The 19,653-nt window shown below is 47.7% G+C and overlaps 1 protein-coding gene across 2 annotated transcripts; it reads left to right on the top strand.

Moving 5' to 3' along the window:
• Window positions 1-11,047: 11,047 nt before the first annotated feature.
• On the top strand, window positions 11,048-19,595 carry rtbdn (retbindin). Of its 2 annotated transcripts, none has more exons than XM_040191411.2 (6): window positions 11,048-11,528; window positions 12,476-12,655; window positions 12,768-12,867; window positions 13,432-13,560; window positions 13,763-13,859; window positions 18,272-19,595. In XM_040191411.2, the coding sequence occupies exons 2-6, from the start codon at window positions 12,496-12,498 to the stop codon at window positions 18,626-18,628; spliced, it is 843 nt and encodes a 280-aa protein (XP_040047345.1). In that variant the 5' UTR covers window positions 11,048-11,528; window positions 12,476-12,495; the 3' UTR covers window positions 18,629-19,595. The 2 variants fall into 2 exon arrangements, with proteins under 2 accessions (XP_040047345.1, XP_040047346.1); XM_040191412.2 differs by having other exon boundaries at window positions 11,368-11,528; window positions 12,494-12,655.
• The last annotated feature ends 58 nt before the right edge of the window (window positions 19,596-19,653 follow it).

The raw sequence follows: 19,653 nt of genomic DNA, 5'->3' as shown, positions 1-19,653 counted from the left end.
CAGCATTTACACACGTGGAGGCAAAACTCATACAGGAAGGGGAGAAAGAGTCTCACCCAGTGACAGAAACAAGCTCTATTATTCTTGTTACATCCTTAAGACGATAAAGGGTCGGCGTGGTTGCTTAGTGTGTTATAACTCAAGATGCCTGACCTGAGATCTGTTTTTAATGCAAAGTCTCAGCACTCGGAGAACATTCTGACATGATGTCATTAATCTGGTAAACTCATTAAATCATTTTATTAACTGGAATGGGAGATGTGATGCATAAAGTTGAGTTATCATTATGATTAATGTCAATAATATGACCTGGAAGATGAATGCAAAGATGTGGAGCTGCTTATGAAGCCTTGGACGGTACGTTGTACCTTTTTAGACCCACACAACTCTATTCAATCCGACGCGCTGCACTGAAAGTCAAAAGAAAGAGGGCAAAGGTTTTGTTTGCATCTAAGCTTCTGCAAACAGTGTTCTGATCTGTACTAGTTGTGTGATTCTGACTCAATCTAAATTGACCATGACAACCATTGCTGGCTACATAATTATTATAAAGCAACACTATTTTTTCAAGGATGTCACAGTCGAGATACTTTATTTCATAAATGAAAAGGCTCTGATAAGTGTTTTGTTGGTTCAGGGTAATGTCAACAACACTGATGCTGAGCGAGCTCGAGCTGCTTCCTTTGTTGCAACAGGAAGAACAGCTGGAAGAAAAGCAGATGCTGACGGAGTACCAAGCTTTTAGAGTGCAAGTAGATGAGTTGAGTCAAAGGTTATTTTCTTAATTATATACGTGTCGGCTTTCGTCTGATATTGTACATCTAAATTGATATAGATATTGCAGGCGAAGGCCCAGCCACAGGTTTTAGTCCCTCAAATAATTGTTGAAGAGGCGCACACATGCACGGCTAAGCCTATTTCAATGACGCAAAGAGTCCTTCAAGATTACACAACAACATCCAAAACGTAGCACGCGGCTGCGGCTTTGTGCCCCGACTAATGCAACCGCCACTGACCTTCCGCACGTGCACGGGGCGCTGGTTTGGTCACATTTGAATCTTTAAAAACAAGCCGACAGGAGGACAGCAGCGGTGCGGACACAGGGACGTTTGTCTGAGCTATGGGACAAACCTGGCTGTTTCTCTGGACATTCTTCAGCCCTCCATCTGCAGCCGCAGAGCCGCAGCTTGTAAAACAAACATGAATCTGTCCTCCTGTCATCGTCCCAAAGGCGCAGCTGAAGCATTACGTTCCTCTGCGGCCCTTCGCCTCCTTAATGTCAAAATATCCAGCCTGCTTGTGAGTCAGAGACTCTCGTTTCACGTGCAGTGTTTCATTTCTCTGGCTAGGGAAACCCTTCTTATGTGACTGGAGGAAATGAGAAACGATAAACAACCGGCTGCTCCAAGAGAATAATAATCTAGATGTGAGAGAGATTATGAGGACAACAATATACAGAAGCAGCTGCTTTGAAGTCGGCTTTCTGCCCACAAACCGAATTTCATCTACACATTTTCCAGGAACGTGTGAAACAACTTTTCAGTTTTTCAGTTGGAAACCTTTTCTTTATGTTCACTGAAGTCAAGTTTCCTTCTCTTGTGCGATGGATAAGAGAGTGAGAACAAAATACACCTCTTAATTTCACATCTTCATCCATTTTCATTGCCTAAAACCCAATAGATAAAACACTTTAAATGGAACATTCACATACATTTCTTATATAATAGGGTTAATACATGAAACAAATCAATGGAAGGTCCACTAATACGGATGATCATCTCCTGTGGTAAGTCATTGCTGACTGTATTCAAACGCAAGGAATCTGACACTTCCTGCTCCCTTCAATGTAGATACAGTGTGTACTTTGACCAGAACACATCTCAACAGATTGTTCAACAACACAAGCTTCTTTTCTTTTCAGGTGTATTCATTGAAATCATTCTGACCTTCCAAAGCGAATGCAGTAGATTTTTACTTCAGAAATATATTACATTTACGTTGAAATTGCTACTTTGAAGTTTGAGTTAATAGATCTGTGAAACCAACCTGAAAGGTGCCATTAAACAACGGGGTTCGTGTTGCAGATGGGTGGCAGGATCCGCGAGTGATGATTTCTTAAAGCATAGACTGTATTCAGGGTTCGATGCTCCGCTTGGTGCTGACCTTGGTCCTGAAACACAATCAAGGTCGGACTGAATGACTTCTGTTCCTTTTATTACTGAGGCCCGTCTGCACAGTTTGCACTGCCGGCATGAGCGCTAGTTAACTCTGTCAATCTCCCACGGGTGTCATTGGCGTACTCCGGCACCCAGCTGCGTCTGGGAATTTGACGTGTGCTAACAAGGCCAAGAAGATAAAGACGCATGCGGCGAGGAGGCGAGCAGGTCGACCATCCCGACAGACGGACAACCTGTGCTGTTGCTACCCTGAGCAGGAACTTTGGGAAACACATCCAGGAGCGTAGAATGAGGCCAAACGGCAACAAGCGACAGCGGCCTCATCAAAGACCTGAATGAACTCAAGTGGGTTCAACTCGTCTCAACTTTCTGCGGCGATGGATGTGAAGAAGGTCAAATCAACCGCTGACTCAGTTTAATCAGGTGGTGAGTGAGTGATGACAGAGGAGCCGTAGATGTTAAACAGTGAGTGGGCACAAATACTGTCTGTGCAGTGGTCCCATGTCACCACAGGGGGGAGAACTGGGACCTGCTTCTGTTTTGAATTCTAATAACAAACAGTGGGGTCACTGCGGATTGGATGTGTCCTCCAGCTCAAATCACTGTCACAACATTGAGCACAATATACGTATTAGACTGAAAGATATGTGACTGATGTGTGAATCTATTCTAGCACGATGTAATGTCATCAAAAAGAAATAAATAGAAATGAAGCCATAAAATGAGCAGAACATTGTTACGTCTGCCCCCTCAGACTCTTTGTGACATTTGTAGAAATTCTTCTTACAACCCGCGTTAGTACCACCAACGTATCTCACTAGTGACATTTCTATTAACTGAAAGGTCAATGAACTAAAACTTCCATTCAAGAACGGTGGTTTCTTACAGCACAGCCTAATATTGACCAGACGGCATTGAGCTCAAGGCGTTTCTGATGTTTCCACGGCAAAGCATTTCAAACAATTACCTGTTGCTTTTAGCTAACTTTATTTGTTACTTTTGGCTGTTTATCCATTATTTTTAGCCAACTAGCTGTTTATTTTTCACTTTTAACTAACTAGCTGTTAATCCATTACCTTTAGCCAACTTTGTCTGTTATCTGTTCATTTTAGTTCACTATTTCAACTACTAACTGATTACTTCTAGCTAACTTTTTCAATTCTTTTCACTTCCTATACTACAGATCACTGTCAAAGTAACTAGTTAACTAGTTTAGCTAGTTTAACTAGTTACAAGTAACTAGGCTTTAAGTAACTAGGCTTTATCATGTTGATGATAAAGCCTTTATTTGACTTTAGGAGTTAGTTGAATAACATATCGAGTTGGCCGTGCGGTGGCTTGTTTCACTGACACAACATCTGTTAGCTTACTGATCTAATGAGGATTTTATTTTCACAGACTTTTCACACCGTTCATCACCAAACTTCATGTCGATAGTCGAGGTGTAGAGAAATAGGTCAATGGAACGACGAATAAAAAAAGGAAAAAAACTCCCACTGGAGTAAATGAATGTCTTCCAGTTAGTGAGCTGACAAGTACGGGTGACGCTGTTTGCCAGCTGAGGTCCTGCCTAAGGCCCGAGCGCATGGCAGTGACCCCCCCCCCCCCCGTTAAATGACAGTGACAACAAGGGTGCACAGAGAGCAGCGCCGGCCTGCTTTGTCCTCTCTCTCCTTTCCCCGAATAGCTCTCACACAAAGGATATCGTTATTCCTCCTCTAATTACTAGATGGAGAGACGTTTTTCTGCCTCTCGCTCCTCTGCTCTCGCCGCAGGAATAAAGGGTGACGACCCTCAGCCGTTATGAAACAGTCTGGTGGCCTGAGCGGCCTTCATTCCCCCCTTGAACTATATGCAGTATTGAATAATACTGAATACCAGTCGAGTGTCAGAGACCATTTCATCTGCTCTCAATCTACTTGTTTATGTGATGGCCAATCTGTCTGGTCCCTGCGTGGTTTTGATGCCAAAACCAATCATGTCGAAGGCATGCCACCAATTTCACAGCCGCGGCTTTAGGTGGGTGTATCTAGGCCACAAGACACTCTCCATCTGCCATCCTGTGGCCAAAAGCCTTGGGAGGTGACCCGGGGAGGGAGGGAGGGAGGGAGGGAGAGAGACAGAGAGAGAGAAGCACCCAGCCAGGGATTAGGTGGGTACGCCAGGTCCAACGGGAGGTGAGATTAAAAGCCAGGAGCCACACACGCATGGTGGAAAAGCCATTGGCTGGCCACAATGTTTCCGTAAAACACCCGTCAGACTGCTTGGCCTACTTCAGCGCCGCCCTGCCACTTATCCACCAAGTGGAAACAACCACCAACGTGTTTTTAGGCATTTTACCTTTTGGTAGAACTGCTGGCACTGATAAACGCTCACCGAAAAACATGCAACCAGCAAAGGAGGCTTAAATAACTCTTCCTTTCTGAGAGCAGGAAGGGGTTTGATGAAAGCGCAGCGGCTTCGTGGTGAGCGTGCAGTGTTTTGTTCTGCAGAGATTTGTGTTCCCCGTCCTCAGCACATCACGCAGTATTAAATCTCAGCGATACCCTCCTCTAACCCTGTCATCTGCAAAAACCCTGACCTCAGTACATGTGGATACATGAGGCTGGGTGGAGGACAGGTAGGTGACTCAGCACCCCCTTTGAGTGATCCTCTCAACATCAATGGCAACACTTGTCCTATATGGAGTATCAAGTGTGGGGTTTATTTAGGGTGTATTTCCATACAACGTTGCTTGGTCTGATGAAGGGAAGGTTGTCAACAAGTAGGATTCGGTAAACATCTCATTTGGGGAGATTAAGAAGGAGGGAGTATTTTCTCTGTGTGTGCGTGCAAGAGAGAGAGAGGGGAGGGGAGGGGAGCACTTCCCAGCATGGGGCAGAGGGAGGGGGGTGAGCCGGGTGGAGGAGACTGAAATGTCCTTCATATAAACCGGTGACAAAGTGGCGAGCGGCCCCCCAGGAAGCACAGATCACAGCCAGCACAGGGAGAGGCAGACAGAGAGAGGGAGGGAGGGAGAGAGAGAGAGGGAGGGAGAGAGAGAGAGAGAGAGAGAGAGAGAGAGAGAGAGAGAGAGAGAGAGAGAGAGAGAGAGAGAGAGAGAGAGAGAGAGAGAGAGATTTTTTTGATTTTTTAGAAAAACAATTTATTTTACATATTTCAACAACTTTGTCAATGTGTTAAAAAGAGGTCACAGATTTCCTTCCTTTGTTAAAAAAAGCCAAGACAAAACAACAAAAAAAAACAAACAAAAAAAACAAAAAAACAAACCAAAAACAAACAAAGCAAAATTACGTTTCATGCCATAAAAACAGGGGCAAACACCAATTCATTCTTTTTCACTGAGCACACAATATTATTAAAACACCAACGTTGTTTAAAAGTGTCTACGTCTCCAATGTGTTTATAAAAGCGGAACTCTAGCCAGAGCCTGGCCCTGATATTCACCAGCCACACTGCCCTGGCCTCCTGCCCCTCTCTGTCCTTCACTCTGGCCTTCCTGCTTAAATAAATGGCCATTTTGGCTTCCCCTGAAAGATAGTTGAGGAGCTGCCATTTTTCTTTTTCTGCTTTCTTGTAGGCAGCTCCCATGATAAAAATCTTTTCAGTAAAAACCACATTAAAAAGACTAAAAACCGATGTTAAAAGAGAGAAGAAACTCGCAAGTCTCTTGCACTCTGTAAAAACATGATAAATAGTCTCTCGGAGGTCACAGAAGGGGCATTTGCTCAGAACAGTGGGATTAATAACAGAAATAAAAGCGTTGGAGGCGACAGCACCGTGTAAAATTCTCCACTGGAGGTCGGCAGTCCGTTTCTTGAGGGGAGGCTTGTATAAAATCCTCCACTGTGGGCCCGGTCCATTTTGTCCCAGTCTGTTGGACCACACAGTGGGGAGCCTGTCGCACAGTCCGGACCGGTTTATGCTCTTCACACAGTTAAAATACAGAGTCTTCTTGTCTGCTTCGTGCAATGTCAGCGCTTCGGGGCGTGTTGTGGCGAGCAGGGGGCCGGTGAGTTCCCCTAGTCCTGGGCTCAGGTAGATCTCGGGGAAGGGGTCTGCAGGGTCCGGCTCCACATCTTTCTGGCTGTAGTCTGTGAGGAGGCTTCTTTCCTCCTCAGTCAGCCTCTGGTTCCACAGCTCCAGGAGCCTCCTCGCCATCCGGACGGAGTGCAGCCCCAGCAGAGAGCCCAGGGCCGGGGCGTCGCTCAGCGTCGGCCCCACTGCGTCCACCAGCTGCTGCAGGCACAGGACTCGTGCTTTCAGCAGCGCCCCCATCAGGCCTGGGGTACCACTGCTGCTGATGTCCAGCCTTGCTCTGTAGATCAAAGGCTCTCTCAACAACCAGTACAGAGAAAAAGACTGTGGGCACCTTTTATGATTAAAAAGGGCCCAAGACTTAAAAACACCCTGATAAAATGGAGGTAGCCCATTTAACTTTAAAAATTTAGAATCAATTAAAAACAGAGCAGTATCCAGCCCCAGGTTGTTTGCACGTCTAAAAATGCAGCTGGCCACGTCCCTCCATACTAAAAACTCCGGACCTGTGAGATATTTCTGTAAAAACTGGAGTCTAAAAGTGGTCGTCCGGCTAGCCAGGTGGACGAGGCCCTGTCCCCCCTCCTCTCTGGCTAAAAACAGCACCCCTTGTGGCACCCAGTGTAGACCCCCCCAAAAGAAATCCACCATTTTCTTCTGTAAGTTGGCGAGGAAGCCTGAGGGAGGGTCCAGGCAGGTAAGACGGTGCCACAGCTGGGATGCAATCAGGTTGTTTAAAACCAAAACTCTACCTTTAAAAGACATTTGAGGGAGCAGCCATTTCCATTTGGAAAGTTTCCCCTCTATCTTCTCTGTGACGCCCTCCCAGTTCTTCTGGACGATGCTCTCTTGCCCCAGATAAATCCCCAGGTATTTAAATCCATCTTTCCTCCACACTAGGCTTTGGGGAAGAACTGGGAGGCCGCCACGCCATTCACCGACAGCGAGGGCTTCACTTTTTTTCCAGTTCACCCTCGCTGCCGATGCCTTACTAAAACTTTTCACGATGTTATTTAAAAGGTCTGCATCCCTCTGGTCTTTAATAAAAACAACAACATCGTCGGCATACGCTGATAAAATCATTCTTCTACTAAAACCAGGTAAAACCAGGCCCTCCAGGCTAGAGCGTATTTTGCAGAGAAGGGGTTCCAGGGAGAGTGTATAGAGCATCCCGGACAGAGCACAACCCTGCCGGACTCCTCTATACACTCTAAAAGGAGCACACAGACTGCCGTTTATCTTCAGCACACTCTCAATGTCCCTGTACAACACTTTGATCTTAGCTATGAAACCTGTGCTGAACCCAAACCTCCGCATGACTTTCCAGAGGAAGTTGTGCTCAACGCGGTCAAAAGCCTTTTCCTGGTCTAGAGAAATCAGGCCAGTGTTATTGCCCAATGAGCTGGAGACCTCCAAAACATCTCGAATGAGGTAGACATTGTCCACCATGGACCTGCCGGGCACACAGTAGGTCTGGTCCCGATGGATGACCTGCTCCATAGCTTCCCTCAGCCTGGAGGCAAAGACCTTGGACAGGAGCTTGTAATCCACACACAGCAGGGACACAGGGCGCCAGTTGCCGATGTCCTGCGGGTTTCCCTTTTTTGGCAGTAGCGTTATTACTGCCCTGCGGCAGGACATCGGCATGGAACCAGAGGCCAGACTGTCATTTAGCACCTCTAGGATGTCATCGCCGAGGATGTCCCAGAACGCCTTGTAAAATTCGGCCGAGAGGCCGTCAATTCCCGGGGCACGCCCTCCCTGCATGCCCATCAAGGCGGCCCTTAGCTCCCCTGGGCTTATTGGCCTGTCCAGCATTGCGTTGGTCTCTTCCTGGACCTGAGGAAGCTCACTGCAGAGCTCATCCATCAGTGCCTCCTCCTCCCCGTGCTCACTGGTATATAGGGAGGAGAAGAAAGCCACAGCTCGCTTCCTAATCTGGCATGGTTCCACAACCGGCTGCCCTGCGTCACCTAACAGTGAGTGGATCACCCTCCCCTGCCCACTCTTCTTCTCCAGGCCGAAGAAGAAGCTAGAGGGAGTGTCCATCTCTGTGATGGTCTGAAATCGGGACCTGACCAGTGCACCCTGGACTTTAACGTTAAACAGGTCGGCCAGAGCCATTTTTTTCCCTTTGAGGACTTCAAAATGTCCTCGATCTCCTGTGGACTCGCTTAAATGTTCTAGTTCCACTATCTCAGTTTCCAGGTCCTTCATAGATCTAGCGATGTCTCTGGTGACGTTGAAGGTGTGCTGTTGACAGAGGAGCCCAATCTCAATCTTCCCGTGGTCCCACCACTGTTTAAGACTGCTAAACTCACTCTTCCTCAGCCTAAAAACACCCCAGAAGTATACAAAGACCTCTCTAAAATTTTTATCACTAGTTAATACAGAGTTAAAATGCCAATATGCACTTCTAGGTAAAACGTTTCCAATAAAAACATTACATAAAAGCAAAGAATGATCAGTAAAAACAGCAGGGACAATACTGCACATCTTAAAAATATTAAAATGTTGCTTAAAAACATAAAAACGATCTAACCTGGCTGAGGAGATCCTACCTTCTCTAAAAAGGGACCACGTGTACTGTCGGCAGTCTGCATGCATCCTTCTCCACACATCCACCAGACCATGAGATTGGACCAGCTGCCTCAGAACGCGCTGGGAAGCTGGATGTGGCTCTGCGTGATTACGGTCTTTCAACTCATTTTCCGTACAGTTAAAATCCCCCCCCAATAATAAAAAATCCTCCGGGGCACAGCCATTTAAAACATTATCAATTTTTTGTAAAAACAGCTTCCTCTCTGCACCGATTGTTGGAGCATACACATTGATAAAAACAACAGTAAAAAGGTCGAACCGTGCCTTGACTAAGAACAACCTCCCCTCGATGATGTGTTTGACCTCCAGTGACAGTGGATTAAAAGACCTGGAGAAGAGGAAGCCCACTCCTCCACTGAGGTTGGTATTGTGGCTTAGGAGGACTTCCCCTTCCCACTCCCTCATCCAGTCGGCCTCGTTGGTGCTGTCGCTGTGAGTTTCTTGTAAGAAGAGAACATCAATACACTTCAATTTTTTTAATTCATAAATAGATGCTCTCTTCTTCTCATCTCTGGCTCCGTTCACATTTAAACTTCCCACTTTAAAAGAATTCATCTTGAGTGAGTTTACACCAAAAATAAAAACCAATAAATTAATTAAAACACACATTGGAGATTTCGACATTGCCCTTGTTGATTGCTCTGCGTACTTTCCCTAGGAGCTTCTTTAATCTGTAGCCCTCCTGCTCAGTGAGGCCGGACTCTTCCCTCCGGCTCATATGGTGTCTGGCGGAAATGTAAAACAAGTTAAGATCGGGGAAGAAATCTATGACCTCTACCCCCTTTTTCCCTTTTGTTTTCTTTAAAAACATACTTATTTTTTCAGCGCCGTACATTTTTTTTTGTTGGCTGTTACTTAAGAATGTCGGGGCATCGCTGCAGTCCGACAAGCCCTCCTCACTGTCGCTGTCCTCTGACTGCCTCTGCCCCCGACCAGTCTTCATGTCCTCCCCTCCCTTGCTGGCCTTGGCTTCACTGCCTATGTTTTTTGCCATACTTTTTCTTTTGGGGGCAAATTTTTTTTCCCCCGCCCCACAGTTGTCCCCCTCTTCCTCCTCCTCCTCCTCCTCCTCCTCCTCCATCTCTGCTTCTTCCACCTGCTCAGCCCACCCCCCCCCACTCGTACTTTTATATCCCCCCTCCCCTCCGCCACCCTGTTCTGCCTCTTCTACAGGCTTGCTTTGACCCGCTCCTGTCTGATCCCCTCCCTCCTCACCATTTCCCACTGTAGCCAAATCCCCCTCCCTACTGCCCTGGACACCATCACCATCACCGTTCACATTCATACTCACATCGTGCAGGTCAGGCTCAGCAGCACCACTACCATGCCCCCCCGCTGCCGCGCCCCCCGCCGGAGGCGCGACCGCCGCGCCCCCAGCCGGAGGCGCGACCGCCGCGCCCCCCGCAGGAGACGCGACCGCCGCGTCCCCGGCCGGAGGCGCGACCGCCGCGCCCCCCGCAGGAGACGCGACCGCCGCGTCCCCGGCCGGAGACGCGACCGCCGCGCCCCCGGCCGGAGACGCGACCGCCGCGCCCCCCGCCGGAGACGCGACCGCCGCGCCCCCCGCCGGAGACGCGACCGCCGCGTCCCCGGCCGGAGACGCGACCGCCGCGCCCCCCGCAGGAGACGCGACCGCCGCGCCCCCGGCCGGAGACGCGACCGCCGCGCCCCCCGCAGGAGACGCGACCGCCGCGCCCCCCGCAGGAGACGCGACCGCGGAAGGAGCCGCCGCTCCCGGGCCAGGCGGAGCAGGGACCCCGCGCCCCGGACAGGCTCTCACGGAATGCCCCTCCTCACCGCAGCTGAAACATTTCATCGACGAGGATGTTGCAAAAATCACGTATTCATAATCATCTACCTTAACATGGAAGCGGAGGTTGAGCTCCACATTCCGGTTGTTAAGGATCATATACAGGTGTCTGCGGTGAGACACCACGTGCTTCAGTAACTGAGACTTACATCCAGACAAGATCTTTTTGATCGGTGAGACCACCTTTCCGTGTCTGGACAGCTCTCTACTGAGGAACTCGTCGGTGATGAACGGAGGGACATTTGATAGTACGATTTTTGTTGCCGGTTGCGTTAATGGCACCACCTGGACAAACAATTCTTTCACCGTGAGGCCCGTCTCCACGACACGGTTCACCTTCTCCACCTGGTCCAGGAAGATGACCACGGCGCCGTTCATGCGCGAGGCCGACTTAACGCTGCCGTGCCCGACCTTTTCCCCCACAGCCAACCCGATGTCCTCCACGCTGCACGGGAAGCCCGCGGCGATCTTAATGCCGTGCTTCCTCGTGAGCTGGGAGAACGTGTCTCCATTTACCATGGCGTCTAGAGACGCCGACCGGCGAGACACCGGCAGGAGAAAAGAAACCCAAAGAAAAAGAACCCCAACGACTAACCCCACAACTAAAGTGAAAAACAACCACTAAACCACATTAAATTAATATATCTAACTAAGGGAAAAAAAGAACAAAGAGAGAAAAACCGCTCACTCAGGACGCTCACACACACTCACACACACTCACTCCCAGCATGCACCGAGAGAGAGAGAGAGGGAGGGGAGGACCGAAGCAGCGATCAGCATTAACAGGCGCGCGATCCACAGCAACACACCGGAGAGACGCGGAGAAAACACGCCGACACCGACGGAGGAGCATAACAACGGGAGAAACCACTCCGCACGCAGCACCTTTCACCCCGAGACAGGTAAGAGATGGACAATAACACGACGACGCGTTGGATGACGCTTGGATTAAAAATAAGGCGCACCGAATTCACGGCAACATTACGTGGATTAAATAAAAAAGCATGCTCTGCTACAGCAGATGAGACGAAAAATACCACAAAGCCAGTGTGTAAACTCACTAACGAGCGCGGACAGACTCCACAGGAAAACATGGATTTGTTCCCCACTTAAACTGCGTGATTTAAAGTTGTAGGTTTTGAAAAGATGTTCTTCCGTTGTCAAGGATATACACCGATGTCTGCACGTTACTTTTATTATTTTCTCTACGATGATACCTTCAGTCTAGGTGATTAACTGCTTTATCTGTTTAATTATTTTCTAGTGATCTTACAGATTAGTTGATAGAACATCGTTGAAGGACTGTGAACAATTAATTAAAAACAAAATTGAATCAAGTAATTCGGCTATAGACGGTAAGGTGAAACATTTCAGGTGAGAGTAAATCAGAGCGCTAAAGTTTCCCGTATTTTCTGCCGTTTCCTTTTCTTTGACATGCTTTTTAAAAAAAAAAACATTTCCACTGCATATTCTAAAAACAGGGCCATACGACCATGTCCAACAGATTAGGGTCACACGTCGGGTTCTCAGATTAAACAAGTACGCATGTCATCCATCTCAGCACGGGGCCGCTGTCTCACATAATTAGGCTCAGCCGGTCTACTTAGCAGCCGGCCGTGGATGTCTTAAGGCGCGCACACACACACACACACACACACACACACACACACACACACACACACACACACACACACACACACACACATGGAGCAAGAATGGCACGCGATTAACAAATTCCTGAATCTGAAGGTACCACATTGGTTTATATTGCACCGCATCCGCTTTGATTCCTCGACATTCAGGTGCGTTTCTGTCTGTCGCTGTCCGACGTGCTGAACTCTTTTCCCAGACCTTTTTGCGGCTGCAGACATGGGCGTCACCTCTGGACCTCTGCTATTGGTTTGCACGTATTTGGCGGCTGCTCTGATTGGAGGAACCCGCTCGGAGGGCTTGTGTCTCCAAGATGGCAAACACAAGGCTGCGCCCGGCCCGGAGCCGCAACTGACGGAGTGCGGGATCTATGCAGACAGTGAGTGGCCGTTTGAATGGTTTATGAACAACGTGAGGTGAGAATGTAGTCCAAGCGACTCTCCGGACAGGCAGCTCGCTTCAAATGTCTTTCTTGTCCCTGCTGATCACAGATAGCTGCTGCACAGAAGAAAACATCCAGGACATCTCACATGTGCCCTCCGAGGTCAATAAGAACGAACCCTGGGACAAGTGTGGGGCTCTGAGCTCTGAGTAAGTCTCACCAAGGGGATCACCCCTGAGATCATCTCAATATTTACGATAAGACGATAACTACAAGAACATTAGTCAATTTTTCTACGATATATTGTTCAATGGATCGAGGATGTGTCACTTGATAATGTAATAATCATGATAGGCCTAATCTAACCAAAAATGTATAGGAACTGACTGAACATTTTCTACCCTGAATCAGCTAGTAGAACAGATTTGCAACTGTTAAATGTCCCTCAGGAGCTGGTGGAGACCATAAACCAAGCAAAAAGGAGAGTGAATAAGACTTGTATTTGTCAGTTGGTGGGAAATGCGACGGCAAATAAATGTTAATGATGTGTATTTTCTAGATGTGGCAATGTTTATGTTTATTATAGTAACTTTTTCCATTGATTCCAAGAGGCCAAAAAAAAGAGAAAATGAAAAATCATGTCAGTGGATGATGGTTCTAGTGACACACAGATGTTCGACGGCATGCAAATACCAAACTCAGACACTCTGTCACAAGGTCTTAATTAAAGACGGCACCATGTTAGTCCTAACCGCTCTGCTCCCTTCCCTAAGGTGCAAAGGCTTCCTGAAGCGCGTGTCTTGTTTTTACCGCTGCTCCCCCGATGCCGCGCGTTGGCCTCATCCCCACCGCCGCTCGTACATCCAGGCCGTTCCTCTGTGCCACAGCTTCTGCCGTGACTGGTGAGTCTCCCAAACAACTTGCCAAACACATCTAAATCACCATCAGCATCTCTCACAGCGGAATAACTTTCCGGCTTAGCATCTGCTAACATCTGAGTGTCCAATAAGCACTTGTGTGTAGCCTCGGGATTCCTGAGTTCTCTGGTACACCACACAACATATTAAAATGAGATAAGTCTAATGCTTTTGCACCTTTCTTCAGGTTTGATGCCTGCAAGATGGACATGACGTGTGCTCGTAACTGGGCCAAAGATCCCAGGGGACACAATTGCACCGGAACATGTGTTCAGTATCAGCAGGTAGGCTGTGATCGGGCATGTCTGTGGCTGCTAACATTACTGTGTTGTTGATTTTCTTCCCCTAACCATCAAAAGAAATGTGGTGTGTTTAGCCACACCCAATATATACAATATAACAACTCCTGGATGGATTGGAGATTTAGTATCCCTTGAGGATGAATTGTGCTGCATTTTGTGAACTGTTCTGTCATTACGATGACCAAAGCTTCGACAATACTGCAGGAGGAACGCAAACAGCAGCCACTATTGGGATGATTAGTGTTGTCAAATAGCTTTCAATATAATGGCTGCTGTAACAAGCTCTTTCAGTATGAACTGACGCTTTATATGAGTGCGGTTACACCACAGGTGGGGAAAGCACAGGATGTGTGTCAGAGGCTTGAAAGCCCACTGACGCACCACAACCAGGCATGTCATTTGAGCCATGCTATCTGGCCCTCTAACAGCCATGTGTTAGAGGGCCAGATAGTCAATCCGTGCTGGTAGTCAAGTGAGGGTGCGGGAAGCAGAGGGTTAACAGCCCTGTGGACTGAAGCGTGAAGAGGTTCGGTCCTGCTTCAGCGGGCAGAGGCCAGCTGGGTGATTTAAAAAGAGGCAGAGTGGCCAGTGTGACTTAGCGTCACACACCACATGCCACCACGCCTCATCCATCCAGCCAGCCGTCCAATCATCTATTCATCCAACCATCCGTTTATCCCTCCACCAATCCATCCAATCATCCATCCATGCATCCTTTCATCCAATCATCCATCCGTCAACCCATTCACCCAATCATCCATCCTTCCATCCACCAATCCATCCAATCATCCATTCAATAATTCATCCAGTCAACCCTACAGCCATCCATGGATCCATTTGTCAATCCATTCATCCTTCCACACATCCATTTATTCATCCATCCACAAATGCATCCACCCGTAATTCGTCCATCCAGCCACCCATTCATCCGTTTCCCTCTTTCTTTCTTCCTTTATCTCTCGCTCTCCACCACAAATGATCACAAAGCCCCAGGAACCTGTTGCCTGTTAATGCGGCTCTGTGGATGATTACTGGAAATGACCGATTTGCAGTAAGAGAGAGGGAATGTATCCTCAGAGGTTGCTTTTTGCGTTTGTGTCTGCCCATTTTTCCCTGTGGGGGGCAACTAATCGCCCTTGAGTGGCTCTCAAAACGGAGTGTTTTTAACAATTCCTGAAAACAAAGACACCCCATTCAGCACAACACAACAGATCAGGACCTCTGCCAACAAGCCCTTGCCTCTTGAAAACATTTTTCGTTTTCCCTTTGCAGGTCCCAGCAGTAAGGCTTCCTTTCTTTTTTCCTGCTAGCGGTCTGAACTCGTAGCCCTTCAGGCCTCCTCAAGGCTGCAACGTGCTTCCCAGGGAAGCAGAACTGTGAACATGCATAGACAAACCTTGTGACCAATGAGTGAGATTTTTAAGCTTTCATTCAAATGGCTTAATCCACACATTCACTATGACTGGAGAAAATCCACTTAAAACATTTATTTAAATCCTCGACGGATTCCTATTTTCTAGCAACACTTGATAAATAGGAAGGGAACCGTGGGCTACGATTGGTTGTTACAGACTAAATATGTGCACAGAAAGTGGGGATTTGTAAATGCTGTGTGCAGTGCCTGGAAATTTGCATGGAAACAAGCTAATGTATTATAGGCCACATGCACACACATACAGACACACATCCACTGCATGCAAAAATCCCCTCTGGCACCTTGCCTCACTCTGGCTTTGTACTCATTGGTAACACTATTTGCAAGCCAAGGTCTGATTTATCTCGGCTTCAGACACTCTCTCTGCTCCGGGTTTTGTGGGAATGAGGTTACGTCTGCAAAGAGTTGCCGTGTCCGTGCCAGGCTCTGGCACAAAAACCACATCTAGAGCGGCATCTGCGGATGAGAAAGTGAATTTATGGTCTTGGTATGCGAACATTCATATGAGGATACTGAAGGTTAAATCCAGGAAATGACTGTGTAAATATTTTGTAAACCAATTGGATACTGGCTGGGTGCCTTCAGGAAAGAAATACAGACAATGAGGCGGTAACAAATGAGTCATTTGGGTTGGCGTGCAGTGTGCAAAACAGCCCATCACCAAGAAAAAAGCCGTTTTTGAAAACCAGACAAACGTTGAATGTTTTTGTATTTGGTTCGGAGCACGTGATGTTACATAGGACAACGAGCCATTGAAATAAACAGTTAGGTGGTAAAAAAAATCATGTGGTATAATCAGGTAGTAAGTCCAGGTAGTCCACTGAGGTGGCAGAGGGGGGGCGTGGGGGCGGTGGTAGATGGGTCAGTCACACACAGGACTTTCACCAAGAACTGTTTGTGTTCCTCGTGAGAAACTGTCAAGTTAGCATTGCTACGCTACGTTAGCATTGTTATGCTACGACGGCGCTGCTAGGTTTGTTACGTAACTGTATGTAGAAGAGTGCTGATATGATTTATTCACGCTAGTTATGTGTTTGTTGCTGTTGTGTTACATTCTTGAGCTGTTATATTATTATCCAGGACCTTTTTTGATAGTCAAAGTCACATAAAATGTAATAAATCATAGAATCTAATACAAAAACACAGAAAAGTTATATAAGTTCAATGTAAAAAAGTAGTAATGGAATGAAAAACTAGAAACGAAGTGATGTAAGGGCTTTAATCCGTAGCTTATAGGATGTCATTTCCCTTTAACTACCTCTACCAATTACATTTGGTCTCAAAATCCTTTGTATACTGTCCTTGCTTGGATGTTATGTCGTAGCTTTCGGACAGAGAGGGGTAGCGTTCTATAAGATAAGGATGGGTGAGACAGAATAGAGCCCCGGGGAATTTCCGTATCTCACTTATTTGATCACATCTTGTCGTCTGCAGCCACTTGTGCTTGTAGTGAATTAGCTTTGGCAGCAGACCCTGTCTGCCTGGGGAAGGACAGAAAAGGGTGTGTGTATATGTGTGTGTGTGTGTGTGTGTGCGGCCCCGTGTGTATAATGAGGTCGCTGGGATGAGACCTCGGCGTCAGGCGCAGAGTATATGTAGTGGAGAGAAATGGCCGCCATCCTCTTTGTCCTTCAACCACAGAAAACATATTACAGCTCTTTTCTCCTCCGATCCCCCTGTGGGACTTAGTCTTAATCCCCCAACCGGCAGCAGGATGAAAGGAAGCAGACGTCGGGGTGTGGGTGTGCTGCAGAGAAAGACGCAGAGGAAGAGAGACAAACAAACAGTGAGGGGAAGCAATGAGAAAAGGAAATAAGATCCGGTAGAGTGGAAGTTAGATGCAAAGTTACATCTTATCGATGACGTAATGGTTTACAAGGCCGGCAGTAAAGACAGAAAACACCAAAGAGAAACAAAAGTGAGTTGGTCACTCCAACTTCACTAATTAGTTCCCACTGCTATTTCGAAGCGAGTAGGGCCGCGCCATTTACGTTATTTATTTATTTTTTTGCAGCGTTGTGCAAAAACCTTTTTAATCCCTGCGTTTACCGCATTAGGGAGGAGTATCATTTTTCATGATCCAGAAACCAGAAGGCTGATGCTCAGAGTATAACTTTACAAAGACTAAGGGCTGTAACGCCTTTCAGACAGCAAACACTAAAGCTCACCAATAGGTTCAAGTTCTGTTGGTCGGCTGTACGAGGCTCGACAGAATTGTCGTCCTACCGTAACGACAGAGATGACTTCTCTCGGATTCCGGCGTGAGCCTCGTCAAGGTCATCAGGGCTCACAAGGTGAGGCGGGCGAGCGAGAGAAAGAGGGAGAGGGGAGTCGTGCGGGAAAGCAGCTGCCAGGTGCCTGCAGACCCCCGAGGCACCTGGAACAGGCTGTTTGTTCGCCAAGGCCGGCGCTGCCCTAGAAGCCCAAAATCAATCACTCCGATAAATGATTACAAGCTAAGAAAGGCCGTACCTCACAAATGTTGAATTCTTTTCACGTTTACTCCAAAATACAATACCAGTTTGGAAAGAATTGGTGTCGCCTTCAACCCCAAAATGTCAACTAAATGAGACTCAAAATAGAAAAACGCCCCAAAAAAGCATAAATAGACTACAATATGTAGTCTATTTGTAGTCTACAAAGACAAGGCAACAAAGACAAAGAGGCACAAAACAGCTGCAAAAAACAGAGATCCTCAAAGAGAATTATGGGAAGAGGCAAAAACCACACAAAGGGACACAAAAAGACACAAAGTGACGACAAAGAGATGAAAAATGACTAAGAACAGAAGCAAAATCACCACAAATAGTATGAAGCTAAAGAAGCAAAACGATTGCAAAATAACTACAGAGGGACGCAAAACACCAAGGAGCAAAATGCAAAACGGATGCAAAGAAGCCAATAGACCACAAAGACTTTGTATCTACTCTACATATGTCGTGTGTGCGTTTGCCTCCAGATGTACCAGCACGGCAGGGACCTCTGCGAGAGCCTGTGGGGGGACGCCTTCGTCGCCGTGGAGGATGAGCCGGAGTACGCGGGAGAGGCCGGTGAGGCCGGGTCCGAGGGCGGCGGCGGTCGCCCCTGCGGCTGCCTGACGCTCAGCCCCTCGGACAAGGACGTGATGGCGGCGCTCCGGGCCCAGCAGGACGACCCCGAGGAGCTGGACACCACCAAGGCCGGCCTGCCTCAGTACCGCGCCCCGTGCCAGACCAAGCTGCCCCCGCAGGCCAGGAGCGGCAGGAAGGGCAACTACGTGCTGCACAAGCGCTCGGTCATGGTGGAGGACGTGGAGGGGAGCGGGAGCGGCCTGTAGAGAGGAGTGGTAGGCGGCGATTTATTTAGAGATCATTGTCTAGGTCCTTATCTAAAAGGAAAAGGAGTTGTAACCTCGCTCCACTTACTAACCTTACCACAGACATAAACTGGCATTATCATTATCGTCACATTCTACGTGTGTGGTTTAGAAGACAATAGAACGAGAAGCTCTCGATAAACAGCTGCTTATTTATTGGAACAGCCTAAATAGTCTGGAAAAGAAAATACCACCGATAAGGGAAACATCCTCAATTCTGCCATGGCCGACTTCAATCATAAAGATAGTGATGTTTTATTTCAGGAGGCATCGTGTTGCTTCGTGAGGCTGCGTAAAGAACATTGACGTGTTGATGTTGATGCGAGGCTGTTAACGTCCTGACAGCGTCGGCGCTTGTGCATGAATCCCTGAATCCTTCCGGCGGCAGCGCTGTAGGCACGATGTACCCCCCCGCCGGCACCCCCCCCCCGACCCCGCTCCTCTCGTGATGCCGTCGAGGTGGCTTTAACTTGTGCGCTAGTCAGTTGTTCAAAGCAGATCTCACTGTCGTGATGCCGTTTCGTGCAGTCTACATGTCATAAGGTCTACGATAGCGGTGCCCCCTTCTCTTCCCCCCCCCCCCTGCAGATTATAATAACAATGAATGTAGCTTTCTAACAGAGATTACTGGCCCTGGCCGCGGGGGGGTCGGGTATGCTTAATACCTGAGCGGAGGTTTAATACAAATCTGCCTGCTCCAGTAAATCCTCGTACCATGAAGGGTGCTGTGGTAGTTCGAACGCGTTGTATGTCGTCGACGTAACGTGGATGTTTCTTTTATGATTGCGGCGCGTATTTCCTTAGAGCGAGGCACTGTTAGATGTACATGTTTTGTAAAAAATAAAAAGGGCAACGGAGTTGTCAGATTTACGGTGATTTGTTTGTTGTGCTTTACGTTCTCAATAAAGACAATTTTTGTAAATGCCAACCGTGGGCCCGAGTCATAGTTCTTCTTGCAGATGCACTTTAATGGAGTGGCCTTTTAT

This window comes from Gasterosteus aculeatus, chromosome 11 (genome assembly GCF_964276395.1).
Source record: "Gasterosteus aculeatus chromosome 11, fGasAcu3.hap1.1, whole genome shotgun sequence".
Lineage (NCBI taxonomy): Eukaryota > Metazoa > Chordata > Actinopteri > Perciformes > Gasterosteidae > Gasterosteus > Gasterosteus aculeatus.
This window is presented reverse-complemented; position numbering and strand designations above follow the sequence as displayed.

What these genes read in the sequence shown, in the direction of transcription:
- rtbdn (XM_040191411.2), top strand. Translation starts at nt 12,496, where the DNA reads ATGGGCGTCACCTCTGGACCTCTGCTATTGGTTTGCACGTATTTGGCG. An exon ending in GTGCGGGATCTATGCAGACA is followed by an intron (nt 12,656 to 12,767) that starts GTGAGTGGCCGT and finishes TGCTGATCACAG; the next exon opens with ATAGCTGCTGCACAGAAGAA. An exon ending in TGTGGGGCTCTGAGCTCTGA is followed by an intron (nt 12,868 to 13,431) that starts GTAAGTCTCACC and finishes CCCTTCCCTAAG; the next exon opens with GTGCAAAGGCTTCCTGAAGC.